The sequence below is a fragment of the Musca vetustissima genome, unplaced genomic scaffold (genome assembly GCF_032173495.1).
Source record: "Musca vetustissima isolate MV318-11 ecotype Yass unplaced genomic scaffold, APGP_CSIRO_Mvet_v1 utg17966, whole genome shotgun sequence".
In the NCBI taxonomy this organism is placed as follows: Eukaryota; Metazoa; Arthropoda; class Insecta; order Diptera; family Muscidae; genus Musca; species Musca vetustissima.
In genome coordinates, this window is record NW_026879881.1 from 185,127 (window position 1) to 199,170 (window position 14,044).

A 14,044-nucleotide genomic window follows, 5' to 3' on the forward strand; every position below is an offset into this window, starting at 1 on the left:
ATATTTATCAAGCTTATAGTATGTCATATGTATATTCATTTTAAAGGTTACATATGTACCTAACAAAATTTTGAAACCAAAAATGATAAAATAAAAAAATTTATAAGTCTTGAAAGCAAAAAGTGTTCAAAGGTGCCCCCCTCTCCCCTATAATTTATGGGGTTCACCGGAGACCCCATTGCCAAAGTTGTTATTTATTAATATGTAAGCTGATATTTGACATTGAATTTTATTAGCAAAATGAACCGAACGACCTACCGCAACGCAGATTTTTTGTTGAATTTTGATGCATTTATTGCATTTATTCATCTATATTTTTAAAATCTTGGTCAATATTTATTTTTTTTTTTTAATTAAAAAAAATTTGGTATTTTCTAGTTTTGGGCAATCTCGTTCAGTACAGCGATCGAACGAACTAGGTCATTTTTTAAAATTGAACTAGGTCGTTCACCACGTTCAGTTGACTTATATCGTTGAAATGATTACTCAGTTCAATTGGTATTACATTCGAAGAACTTGACTATCTATTTTCTGCACTCCGTTATATTCGACTGCACATTTGTTGCTCCAGACACCTGTGCCACTTTTTCCGGGGTTTCCATCTCTCTTTTAGCGGCTGTCTTTGGGAGTCAATTAAAGCAAATGGGTGCTAATCTTTAAAATTTCGCTTCAAATTGGTTACTGCTCCCTAGCTATGCTTAAAAACTACTGCAGTATTTTGATTTGACATTTTGAACACCGCAATGGAATAATTTTCCGAGTGTCTTTTTTCAATTTATCAGATTTTACATGAAGTTGATCTTGTTTGACGCCGTTCAGTTGGTCAAAGACAGAGCACCCCTGAACGACCCTGAGGATTAAAATTCTCCGTCGTTCAGGGAGCAACGTCGTTCAGTGACCGATGACCGACGACGTCGTTCAGTGATCAACGTCGTTCAGTGACCGACGACGTTTGGTAAACAAAATCGTTCAGTGAACGACAATAATAAACTTTGAACTATGTCGTTCATTCGTTCAGCAGACTGACTCGTTCAATTGAACTCGTTCACGAACGACACAAGACTAGTATTTACAGGGTAATGTAAATTGATATTTGGGTTCTATGTTTCTAGTTGTCCCGAATAGAAAGAAACAGACTTTTTAATATTTATACCCTACACAAATATGTTTTTATTTCACAAAAGTTTGCTTTCAAAAGTAAATATAATTTACTATTCCTTGTGGCCTATGGTTTGCAAAATTTTATTCTGTATCACCCTTTGAAAACATAGTCGACATAGGTCTACTTCTTATAAAGGTCCCAAGATTATTCGCCCAGAACCAAAAATTTATTTAGAGAAGGTATTATATTTACATGTAAATAAAAATGTACGTTTTACACACTACTATTATTTTTATTAATACTATTATTTTTATTAATATTTTTCTTTTTGTAATCAATTTTCATTTTCCAAATCTGGTTGCCTTACATAATTGAGCTATGCGGATTGAACATTTGAGGCGCAGACGTGTTCAACATTGCTACATCGAGATTTATAGATCTTAAAAATTACTCTTTATATGCACACAAACGTATTATCCTGTACTACTGTATGTTGTAGGGTACTGTTATCTGGTTAATTAAAATTTCTCGCCCCTTAAACAAATCACAATTATCATATTTTGTTTACAATCGCTAATTATGAAGAGTAGACTGCGTACATTTTTCATATTACAGGTATGCCAAGTTCTTCATTGGCGTGCCTAAATAGCTCGCTAATTTTCGTAGACGGATATCCGCATTTAAGCATAAGTACTTCTAATGACTAAATGATTTTGTTAACGAGCGGAAATATGATAACGTTAATTTATCTCCTTCTAATGCAGCGAAAATGACTTTAGTTTTGAAATTAGAAATCCCGTGGTAATATGGAAAATATTAGTTATACCATTTAGCTCCCTAAGTATGTGTGTTATTAATATCGACTAGAGGCATTCAAATATTTTTATCTGTTTAATTATTACATTGAAATTATTACTGAAACTGATCATAAATGCAGGTTACATTGACACCTTTTATCATAATCGTGGCATCATTACGACAAATAACTTTAATTTAAACGTAGCCTTATTTCAATCATAAATTTCAACTAACAGAATTGTTTTTGTATGCACTAGATTTGTATTCAATAATGATAGATTTACTAGAAAAGGATAAAAAATGTTCAAAGCCGTTTTATGACATACTCTATTCATACCTGAATGTTTCACTTTCATTTTGTTGTCCATCATACAATACCAACCAACTATTCAAACTCATTCGTAACATGTAGCATTTTCAAGGAAATATAACAACATTTAATGCACTTAATCCAACATGTTTGAAAGCACAGAAAAACTGTGTGAACTCGGTTCGGTTCGAAAAGAATGTCGGTCAGGTTGTTGTTGATGGCGGTGGTGAGTTATGAAGTAGGTAGCGGAGGATGTTTTTGTTCGAGGGTAATGTTGGTGTATGTGCGTCCGTGTGTGTGTGTACGTAACGAACATGTGCATTTCACTTTGCAAACTGTTGTGCCGGTGGGATTTTTTGTTCACCACCACCGCAACCGCCACCACACAAAAACAACCACCATCATCATCGTTGTCGTCGTCACTACACCAAGCATTGTCTTCGTCAATGGCTTGAATGTGACAACGAAAACTATTCATTCGTGTTTGTTACTCGGTAAAGAGAGGTTAGCGTCTACAAATTTACGCGGGTGATACAGAATCAAATTTAAAGGAAAATCGTTAAAGATCGTTTTAACGATTTTTCCAAATTTTGTTTTCTGCAAAACAAATACAAAAAAGAAAAAATAATTGCAATTTCATAAAAGGGGAAACGATATGATTGATATCTAGTTCATCGTTTTTTCGTTTGCAATCATTTAAGTGAAGCAGAATTATCGTTAATTGAATTTAATTTATTTCAATTGAAACCACCGGTGTTGCAGTCCAGACCAGCACAACAATACGATCGTTTGACGGTTGCTCATCTTATTTTTGTAAACACAAAATAAAACGAAAATTGTATTGAACAAAAGTGAAATATGAAAAATTTGTGAATTTAAAAAAGAAAAAATTGTAAATCTTAAAAAGAATATAACAAAATAAGATATAAATAAATAACATATTTTTGTTTATTAAAAAAATCAAAGTATTTGATACAAAAACAAGTGCATAAAAAAATAAAATTCAAAACCCCATAAAAATGGCTGATGAAACATTGCAAACCATACCGCTGGAGAACAATATCGATGCCCATATTGTTACATTATTTGAACGTCTGGAGGCTATACGACGCGACAATCAGTGCAATGCCCTTAATAATCGTTTGTCCAGTACCCTGCAGCCAAAACGTAGTATGCAGGCCGAAATCAGAACATTGGAATTTTGGAGGTATGTTTGCATTATTAGTACATACATATTTGCCTAGATTTACATAGAATGTCAATATAAATCATTTACAATTTAATTTTGTTTGTTCGTTGAAAGGGAGAAATTATAGAGTGACTGTTATTTGTTTTTATTTATCACGAAACAAAAAACAAAGAATACCATTATTTACTAATGACAATGAAGTCACTCTCATCATCCAGAAATTCTTGGAATCAGTTTGTTTACTTCGAAATTTGACAAGAAGGGCGGGCTCTCAACGCCAACGCTTTTTTCACTTGAAGAGTTGCCGTTGACGTTTTTTTTTAAGAATAATAATCAATAAACACTTGCAGCTGTTTAGGGAACACGGGTTCATTCGTGGAACGGAGATTTTGTATACATACACTCAGAAAAATATTAAAGAAATTTAAAATTAAATTTGTAATTAACATTTTTTATACAAATGGAAGTGGGGAATAACACATATGAGACCTTTACCAAACAGAGGATTCATATAGCCGAACTTCGTACTCATTTTTTACTTCCATTTCAGTTTATTCTAATATATTTTATTTTGAAATAAGCATTTATTAAATAATAGTACGTTTGCACTGTACTGGATTTATTTAACCCAATGGCTTAACTAAAAGTAGGTTAACCCTGTAAAAAGTTCTAATGTAAATGGCGTTAAATATTAAATTTAAATTTGATTAGACTTAATAAAAATATACAAATATTTTTTTAGAAACATTTTTATAAGTGTATATAATTTAAAAAAATTTAAAATTAATTTATAGAAACATAAATATATAATTTCAAAAATTTTAACATTACAATAGCATAAATATACAAATCACAATCAACTTTGAAATAGCAATTTATATTTTTTCATTATTAATTTAATGATTATTGGTCTTTTCCATGACCATTATTTTTATTAATCGGAATTGGTTTCGATTATTAAATCTTTATGTTTTTTGTTAGGCTTTTTTAGTTTCGATTTTCCCTTTATACATATGAAAAGTTTTACCAGTTTCTGTGAACGGGAACATACCACAAAATTAATAGACTAATATATATAATATACTAATATATATTTTTTCTAAAAATTAATTTTTTTTATAAAAAAAGTTCCAGCATAAAAGATTATTAATTTCACTTCAATTTTCTTGTAACAACAACATTATTATTAACATGTTACCCTATTATATTTCCTTACACTATGTACATATATTTGTACATTATCCCTATTAAATCCTTACTCCTTTATCTTTAAATTAAAATTTCTCATTATTTTGTTTCCATAATTTCAGATCCATAATTAGTGAATGTTTGGCATCGTTCTTTTATGTTTTCATTGTGTGTGGTGCAGCGGCTGGTGCTGGCGTGGGTGCCAGTGTCTCTTCGGTGTTATTGGCTACGGCTTTAGCTTCGGGCTTAGCTATGGGGACCCTAACACAATGTTTCCTGCATATATCGGGTAAGCATGCATAACTCTTAGCAATACACAAGAAAAGACGAAAGTGCAAGACAAGGAGCTGTAGTAGATGTCGTCGTCGATAAAATGCTAAAAAAAAACAGGGCGAACTGGGAGTATGTGAAGGGTTGATAGGTTTTTGTGTGTATGTTGTTTTTTTCTGAAGTGGGACAACAACAACAAATATAAACCGAATGTGTAAGTGCTCCAAAAAGGCACATAAGTGTTTAGTTTACACATACGTACATAAATATATATGTTTCCCAAAAAAAAAAGAAAAAAAACACATAAAGGAAAAATAGTATGAATAAATGTTCATACATCTGTTTTGGTGGCATGAATGTGCAATGTGGTGAGTGAGGGTGAGGTGGGGATGGGGAATTCTGTCACATAATGGATTTGTTTTCATTACACTTTTCAATGCGTGGGGAAATGGGGGAAGAGAAGTTTTAATGATTTGAAAGATTTTTCTGTTGTTGCTGCTGAAAATGGTGGCATTTAGGAATGACTACATAAACAACAGCAACAACACCAAAGTAATGATAACAACTTGCTAGGGAACTTAATTACAACAACAAAAAGTCATCTCCTTCACATATGAGCATAAATATTTGGTCCCTTGAGATTGTAATATTACATTTTATTATTGTTGTTGTTTTTGTACTTTTTTTGTAATATTTTGTTAAAGTTGAAAACAAATTTTCAACATGTGTTTGTGATTTACAATTTGTTTACATAGGTTTATGGCATTTATGCTTTGTGGTTACGGATTTTTAATTTTTTTAGGGGACAAGAATTTTTTTAACATAATTCTGATTTCATAAAACAAATAACAGAAGTTTAACTTGACAGCAATTGTGATTAATTTTTGTATGGGATATAATCTTGTGATTTTTTCCTTGTATTAAATATTTTATTCAATGTAATAATTTATTGTTTTTGTTCACAGGCGCTCACATAAATCCAGCCGTTACTTTAGCATCCTGTGTCATACGTTCTATATCACCTTTAAGAGCTGCTATGTACATAACCGCCCAATGTGGTGGAGGCATAGCTGGAGCTGCTCTACTTTATGGGTAAGTTTGTTTCTGTTTTTTTACAAATGTTTTTATTATTAATTTCTTCTGTACGACCAAGTTTCATGCAACAAATTCCAGATAAGAAAAAATACAAAAATTATGTTTTTCTGTGCACCTTTGCAAAAAACGTATACCTTAGTAAAAAAAACACGCTTGCAGCAGCAGCATGCATTTAAAGACTGACCTCAAAAGCCAGTTGTGGAAACAAGTAAAAGGGAACAGGGGGAGAGTAGAAGCTGAAACCAAGAGTCATTATGTTTCACATATGAAATTGTACTACATATTTATGTACGTGCTTATAAATAACAACTGATTCGTTTTTATGTTGCATTTGTACGCATTAATCCTTTAAAGCTGAACTTAGTGTGTGTGTGTGTGTGATGATGGAAACGGTATTTAAGGACTGTTATGGGAATAATTTTCAGTGAACCAAATAACATTGAAATGCTTTTCATCAATTTTCCTTCACAATTGGATATATGCCCGAATCGAACAGTTTAAATTTATTCTCTTTCCGAACAGTCCTTATTTTTCATTTGTGTGTATGTATGTCATTTAATTTTATGATTGTGTTAAAGCAACAATTTACTTTGCTTTTGGCAGCTGTATCCTCTGTCTGACAGCCCCAGAAAAATTTGCAACTTTCTTTTCGTTTTTTTTGGTAAAGCCAAAAAAATTTTTGTGGTAAAAATTGTCGCTGATGGCAAAAGGAGATCACAAAAAAGAAAACAAAAGCGAACAAAATGAAACAAAAAATTATTAAACAGAACGCACATAAACTTCTGTCCATAACCACACACACATATGTACGCACAAAAGAAGCATAAAAATCCATTTCCGTCGTACATTGACACGCATATGAATCTAGATGCTGATGATGATGACAAGGATTGATCTAAGTAGACTAGATTTTTCATAGAAAACATACAGTTTCTTCATTACTACACTAAGCAAACATCAGTAGCAGCAGCGGCAGGTAGATATATTAAGGAATCCACCCCTCTTAGTGACAGAAAGACTGACTGAAACCTATTACCATAAGTACACAATGGTATCCTGTAAAGAAATCTTCTTGTCCCCCTAGCTCTCTCCTTTCAAACAGATTAATAAAACATCTGTCTCCTTTTCTTTGTAAATTAACAAAAAAATGAGATTTATCTTTGTAAGAGCATGAAACACTTAAATAAATAGGGACCTTTACCTATTAATGGCCGCCGACTATGTGTGTGTACGCAATTGTCTGTCTGTATCTTAACTAGGAATCCTTGTCTAGAATATCCTGCCATTCTTATATTTGTGTAGGTGCATTGAGACGAAAAAAAAAACTATTCGATTTCAAAGAATCATAAATCTAGGATATTTAAACGCACATGCGTAACACTTCACAATGGGAGGTACGCACACCAGCTACCTGGCCTTTAAAGGATATCATCATTATTGTTATTTTTTTAAAGATTAATTTTCTAAGATTGTTCTGCTTTATACAGTGTAGCGCGAACATTATCGTGTAGCACATGGGGAATTAGGGATTGGCGTCTGTAAAACATCTGTTCCATTTGTGTTTATTTTCATTTTTTTAATTTTGTTCCACATACATACTGACCATTCTTTATTTGTTGTTGTTGCTGTTGCCATCGAAGAAAGATAAATGTATCAGCTGCTAGTTTTTTTTTTTTTTTTTTTTTGAAAAAGAATTTTGTTGAAACAGATGTTTCGTTCATTCACACTTAAAGAAAGTTCAACAGTCACTGATTTGATTGATGACTTTAAACCGCATATTTTTTTTTTAATTGGGTTTTAAATACAAGAAGATTATCATGCATGTAAACATGTAGAGAAATATTTTTAACTTAAAAATATTTCTCTAAATATTTTTTTCAAATCTGATTGTTCTTTTTTTGTCTCAAGTTCTTGTTTTGTTTTTTATAGCATATTTTTAGGAGTTCATTTTATTTTATATTGAAGGTGATATCACATCATTTCTTCGTAGTTATTTATTTAAAATTTAGTTATAAAATACTTTGTTAGTTTAAAATTAATAAGTAAAGGCAAAATAGTTTTTAAGTTCTATCACGCCGATTTTTTCTTGATTGTATTGAATCTGCATTATAAAAAACTGTTTCAATGTGGTTTATATTCTTCTTTCTTGGGATCACAACCACCATATAGAATCGAAGAAAACGAATCTTTGTTCAAGAATTAATTCTTCCTTTGTTTCATTTAAATTACACACAAACATACATAGTACGACCATATCCATATGCGTCGTCCATAAAGGAGCAGGTGGTTTTTCGGATGAATCAAATTAAACCCGTTTGTTTAAGCAGATGATGATGACTGATAAAAAAGGAAGAAAACCTGAATTTTAAAATTGAGACACGTGTTTAAATAAAAAATATTTATTTTTTCAAAAACACGTCCTGTTGCATATGTCTACAAGCTGCCAAGTAAGAAGTGTGTGTCTGTGTGTCGGAAACGACAAAGCAAGCAGCAGTGGTCAAGGGAAGAGTTAATGAATGCAGAAACCATAAACCACATACATACGTAGAAAATGCAGAAGTCATCACTGGGGTATGACCAAAAGACAATAACAAGAATGGATGACTATTGAATACGATTTTTTCGGGTACAAAGCTGAAATAAAGTATAATGAACAAACAATAAGCGCCGCTACCCATGCGCATAGACATTTGCGGCATGCAACTTCTGACCGTTCTTGCGTTCTTTGAATATTAAGTTCAATACACGAATAAAACATATAATTTCAACACGAGACCTCCAAAGTCACATACAAAAGAAACCCCAATTTCTTTGATAATTATGGACGACGGACAAGGAAGGTAGATTGTGATTTTTGGAACGTGTCCAAACTTGAATAAAAAAACAACAATGAATTTATGTGTTCGAATGTGTTAGTTTTATTCCAAACAATGTAAAAAACACACACACTCACGCACATGTTTAGAATATGTTGGCCTCTAAAAATTCCATGACAGGATATCAATTGTCGCCTAATGGAGTTTAAAATAAAGTAAACCAACAAAATTCTTAGCATGTCTACTTTTTTAATGTTTCGGTTTTGTTGTTGTTTTTTGTTATAAGACGGATGAAAAAGAAGACAAAAGAAAATGTTGTTGTTGTTTACACATGGAAACACTTACTATGCACATAAAAAAATACTTATGTACTCACAAAAAATCCATTCATAAGGAGTTTTTTCAGCTGTTAAGCATTAAGGAAATATGATCTTTCTCTTCAAAAACACATGTTTAATTTTAAGGATGGAAAAAACATTACAAGAAGTTTTGGAGTGATACTTGGAGAAGGTTAATGTTAAATATTTAAACGAAAAAAAAAACAAAAAATTATGAAGTGTTTTTTTTTTCAATATCAATTATTTATTATATAGAAATAACATCGTTTTGTTGGAAAGTCTTTAAGTTATATACTAAATTTTATTTCCTCCATATATAACATTCCGAATTGCAAGCAATAAATAATAAAATGCCCCCATATGTCACACTTTCAACAGCACATATTATGTTCCAAATAAATAATAAAATCACCCACATTTCCCAAACTTTTGAAGAGCGAAAAAAACTATAACACTAACATTTGGTCATAAATTTTAACATAAATTTGAATGCGAGACATGACACTCACTACACAAACATACAACGCCGAAAAAATCTGAAAACAAAAATGTACATACATCCATCTCACAACAGGTATACATATCCATACCGAAAAAAAACAATTAAGTGACACTCACAAGAAGTGTCACAAAACACGAAAAAAATATCACAGCAATTGCTTTCAGCAACCCCTCAATATAATGGTTGTTTAATCTACCCCATTGTCAAAATCAACGAGTGCTACATTTTTGTTTTGCTATATCACATACTCACATCACGATCATCATACAATAAAACCACAACCCCTATAATTGTTTTTGTATTGTGTATTTATGACAAGTTAAAATATTATCGCGAAAAAGAGTGGGGTTAATTCGATTTTTATAAGCACCCTGCACATATATTCCAAGTTAATTAAGTAGATGTCAAATTCTTTATATGTGAAAAAGATTATCCATGATATGTTGATTCGCGGTGTTCCCGATCTTTAAAATATTGTCACATTAATTTTGTTGAAATATATCTTTAGTATCCTTCCTTAATACTAAAGAAGTGTTGCAATATACCTTCCCCTTCATGATAATGTACGTGTGGGAAACTTTAAATTAACTTGTCTGTCCTTTCCGTTGCTGTATTTATTTTCCGCTTAGTATTTTTAACAGATCTTAACTTCTTGTGAGGAGATGATGATGCAAAGACTCACAAAACATCTCAAGTATATTTTTGCGTACTCTCATGATGTCCATGTTGGAATACAATACATGTAACCAATACCTTTCAATCATATCCCTTTTTTAGCTTACCAAAACCATCATTTTCAAATAAATCTTAGATGGAAGGAGAACGGGGATATATATTTTGATATTGTTCGAAGGAATATCACACATCTCAAATTACTGTATAGATCCGCTTGAACATTGAATTACATTTTTTATATATATTAAAATTATAATTTTATATATATATATAGTAATTTTAAAATCTAGAATTTGTATATAATTGTTTTATTTCTTTTTTTCGTTTACAGTGTCACCGTACCCGGTTATCAGGGTAATTTACAAGCAGCCATATCTCACAGTGCCACCTTAGCAGCCTGGGAACGTTTTGGTGTGGAATTTATTTTAACTTTTGTTGTGGTCTTAACATATTTCGTCTCAACGGATTCTGTTAAAAAAGTTATGGGACATTCTGCATCCTCCATAGCTGCAGCCTATAGTGCGTGCAGTTTTGTGTCGGTAAGTTTCATGTTGTTGTTGTTTTTTGTATTTCTCGATTTATGGTTTCGTTTTTTATTTCATTAATTTTTCACAAAATGCTTATGTTTCACTTTTTTTGTGCTCCTTGTAATTTGTATCGTCATCGTCATCATCCAGGCAGTAGTATAAAACCGAAAAACACCTGCTGTTTAGGCATTTCATAAAAATTCAACCAAAAAAAAAAATCTCTTAATATCGAAGCAATTTACTTGAAGATTTACTTCATTCTCAGTTTTCAATTTGGTTGGTATTCGATGCCGTTGTTTTTGTTGTCATCGTCTTTTTTTCGCATCATCTAAAAGAGTAGCTTCAAAGTCGGTGATTTCTGAAACTTTATTCTGTATTTTAGTATATTTTATTTTTGCCGCCACCTTTGTTGTGGTCGTATCGTATAATGTTTTATGTTCTGAGTGGCCTTCAAAAAAAACATACTTGAGAAATTGCTTTTGATCATGAAAATTAGTAAGAATAAAAAAACTGCCGAAGAGTTGTTACCATTTTTGTCATTTTTGTTTTCAATTCCTGAAATGACAAATCATGTTGTAGAGATCTAAAAAAAACTCCAGGATGATAATTTTTGTATTTAAATACAATAAATATTTAAATATAAAGAAAAAGAAAGATTCATAATCCGAAGATATTTTAAATCGCCTCCAACCACATTTACATATAAATAGAAATAAAGCGGAAATTTGAATTTCGACACACATAATAGGTAACATTCATTATAGCTGAACACTGGTTTTGAACATGGTGTTTCTTTTATTATCTTTATCAAGAAGTGATCAAAAATACACAAATCCTAAAATATATTTGCAAAGGCTTTACAAATAAGCAAATCGCTATGCAGATGTAATGATTTCAGTGTATTTAAAAAAGGGGATGAAAACAAATCTGAAATTCCCTTACATATGCACGCATTCTTAGAGAGGATTTACATTCAAATCAACTACCAATGCAGGTGATTAGAAATTTGAAACCTGCAGCTGCACGTGTTTTTTGCTTTCTATTGTCTATTTAGAGGGTGGATGACGACTACCTGCTGCTGGCTGTAACAATAGATTTTCATCTATTCCAAGGATCACTTGTGTGCGCACATCCTTAGAAGCGTGAGAAAATCTAAATGACAGCTGTTGCACAGATGCAGACATAATTCACAACAGATTGAAAATGCAATTACAAGAAGCGTAGTTTTTGTTTTACTCCTCCTCCAAACCCCTATTGTTAATCTCAAAAATAGAAATGTTTTCTTTGTAACATATCCTTATTTCCATTGTCTCCTTTTACAGATGCCATATTTGAATCCGGCTCGTTCATTGGGACCCTCTTTCGTTCTAAACAAATGGGATAATCATTGGGTTTACTGGTTTGGCCCTTTGGTTGGTGGCATTGCTTCGGGTATTGTCTATGAATTCATTTTCAGCACAAAGAGGAATGCTCGCCACATTAAGGCATCCATGGATAATGAGTCGTCATCCATGAATTCCGAAGATGAATTGAATTATGATTTGGATTTGGAGAAGCAAAATATGCAAGCCAAATATACCGGTACCTTCCAGCGTGGACAAAATGCTAATGTACCCCAACAGACTAGTGCTGCTCCACCCAATGGAAATGCTGGCAACGGAAATTATTGTCAAAATTTGTACACCGCACCACCTAAATTCGATCAACAACAAGAACCCTTATATGGTGGCACCCGATCAATGTACTGCCGTTCACCCACTTTGACTCGTACCAATTTGAATCGTTCTCAGTCGGTCTATGCCAAGAGTAATACTGCCATCAATCGTGATATTGTGCCCAGATCAGGTCCATTGGTGCCAGCTCAAAGTTTGTATCGCATGAATCAACAGGTCAACCAGCAGCAACAACAACAGCAACATCAACAACAACAGCAGCAACAACATCAACAGCAACAACACCAACAATCATCACACTTGCAAAATCAAAATGTACAAAATCAATTGCAACAACGTTCGGAAAGCATTTATGGTGTACGTTCGGCCAATAGACAAAGTCAGCCACCACATCAAGGACAAATGCCCCATCATCTTACCGGCCAACTTATGCAACATCAACCACCACCACAGCCCCAGGGAAATCAACAACAACAGCAGCAGCAACATCAACAACATCTTGCCCAACAAACCCAAGATAGTGGTCCTCAAAGTTTCCAATCAGTTTACGGTACCAGACAAAATCCCAATCCCACTGATGGCAATGTAAAATTCGATCGTCGTCCTGAATCAGTCTATGGTATGACTGTTCCCCGCAATCGTGGCCAATCAGCACAATCTGACGACAGTTCATATGGTTCGTACCATGGTTCTTCAATGACTCCACCAGCACGTATTCCAAGCACTGAACCACCAATGATAATGTATGCCCCACCACCACAACCTAATCAACATCAAGTTTCGTCTGCCACTAATCCCCCACCAATTAGAACTCAGTCGGAACGTAAGGTGTCCACACCAGTGGTGGTGTCTCAAGCGCCGTCAATGACTTCAACTACCACAACAATTGGACAATTCTCCACTAGTCAGGGTGCACCAGCTCCACATGCACCGCAACCAACAACGCAACAACAACAGCAGCAGCAACAACAGCAAATGATGGTGCAACATCATCATCAGCAGCAACAACAACAACAGCCACCACCACAGCAGCAACCTCCACCACCTGCTCACCCCCAGCAACACAATCAGCACTATGGCATGTTACCCATGAGACCCAATTGAAAAAGGCTTTCCTGGAGCCCTGCTCTGCATAAACAAGACGAAATAGAAGATACAATTTCCAAAGCAACATGAGAGTTAGTCATTCAAGGTTTCTTTAAGGCATAATTATAACACATTATTTGAGACTGAGAAAGGAAACCTTGTCATGACAACAATTAGACAAACATATAGTTTGGAATAGTTCAAAGTGTATTGGGTCCTTTGATCTAAACATTTTCGAAATATCTTCTCCGTTTATTTTTATGTCCTTTTTGGTTTTTTGGTAACGAACCAAAGTTCGTCTGTATAGCAAGAAGACTCTTAGGAATCTATAGGCCATAATAGCCCCTAAACCTATTTATAGAATATTGTAAAGTCCAAAGGAAATGTCATAGAACTCGAAATAGAACAAAACAAACAAACCTACATGTAGCGTAGAAAACAATCATTTTAAACAACAAAAATATAAAAAAACTGT

General features: G+C 33.1%; 1 protein-coding gene across 1 annotated transcript; it reads left to right on the forward strand.

The window, feature by feature from the left end:
* The first annotated feature begins 3,190 nt into the window (after positions 1 to 3,190).
* On the forward strand, positions 3,191 to 13,692 carry LOC133325042 (neurogenic protein big brain). The gene is made up of 5 exons (XM_061533870.1): positions 3,191 to 3,417; positions 4,710 to 4,876; positions 5,823 to 5,949; positions 10,615 to 10,822; positions 12,133 to 13,692. Exons 1-5 carry the CDS (start codon positions 3,230 to 3,232, stop codon positions 13,585 to 13,587), a joined length of 2,145 nt encoding a protein of 714 aa, XP_061389854.1. The 5' UTR covers positions 3,191 to 3,229; the 3' UTR covers positions 13,588 to 13,692.
* The last annotated feature ends 352 nt before the right edge of the window (positions 13,693 to 14,044 follow it).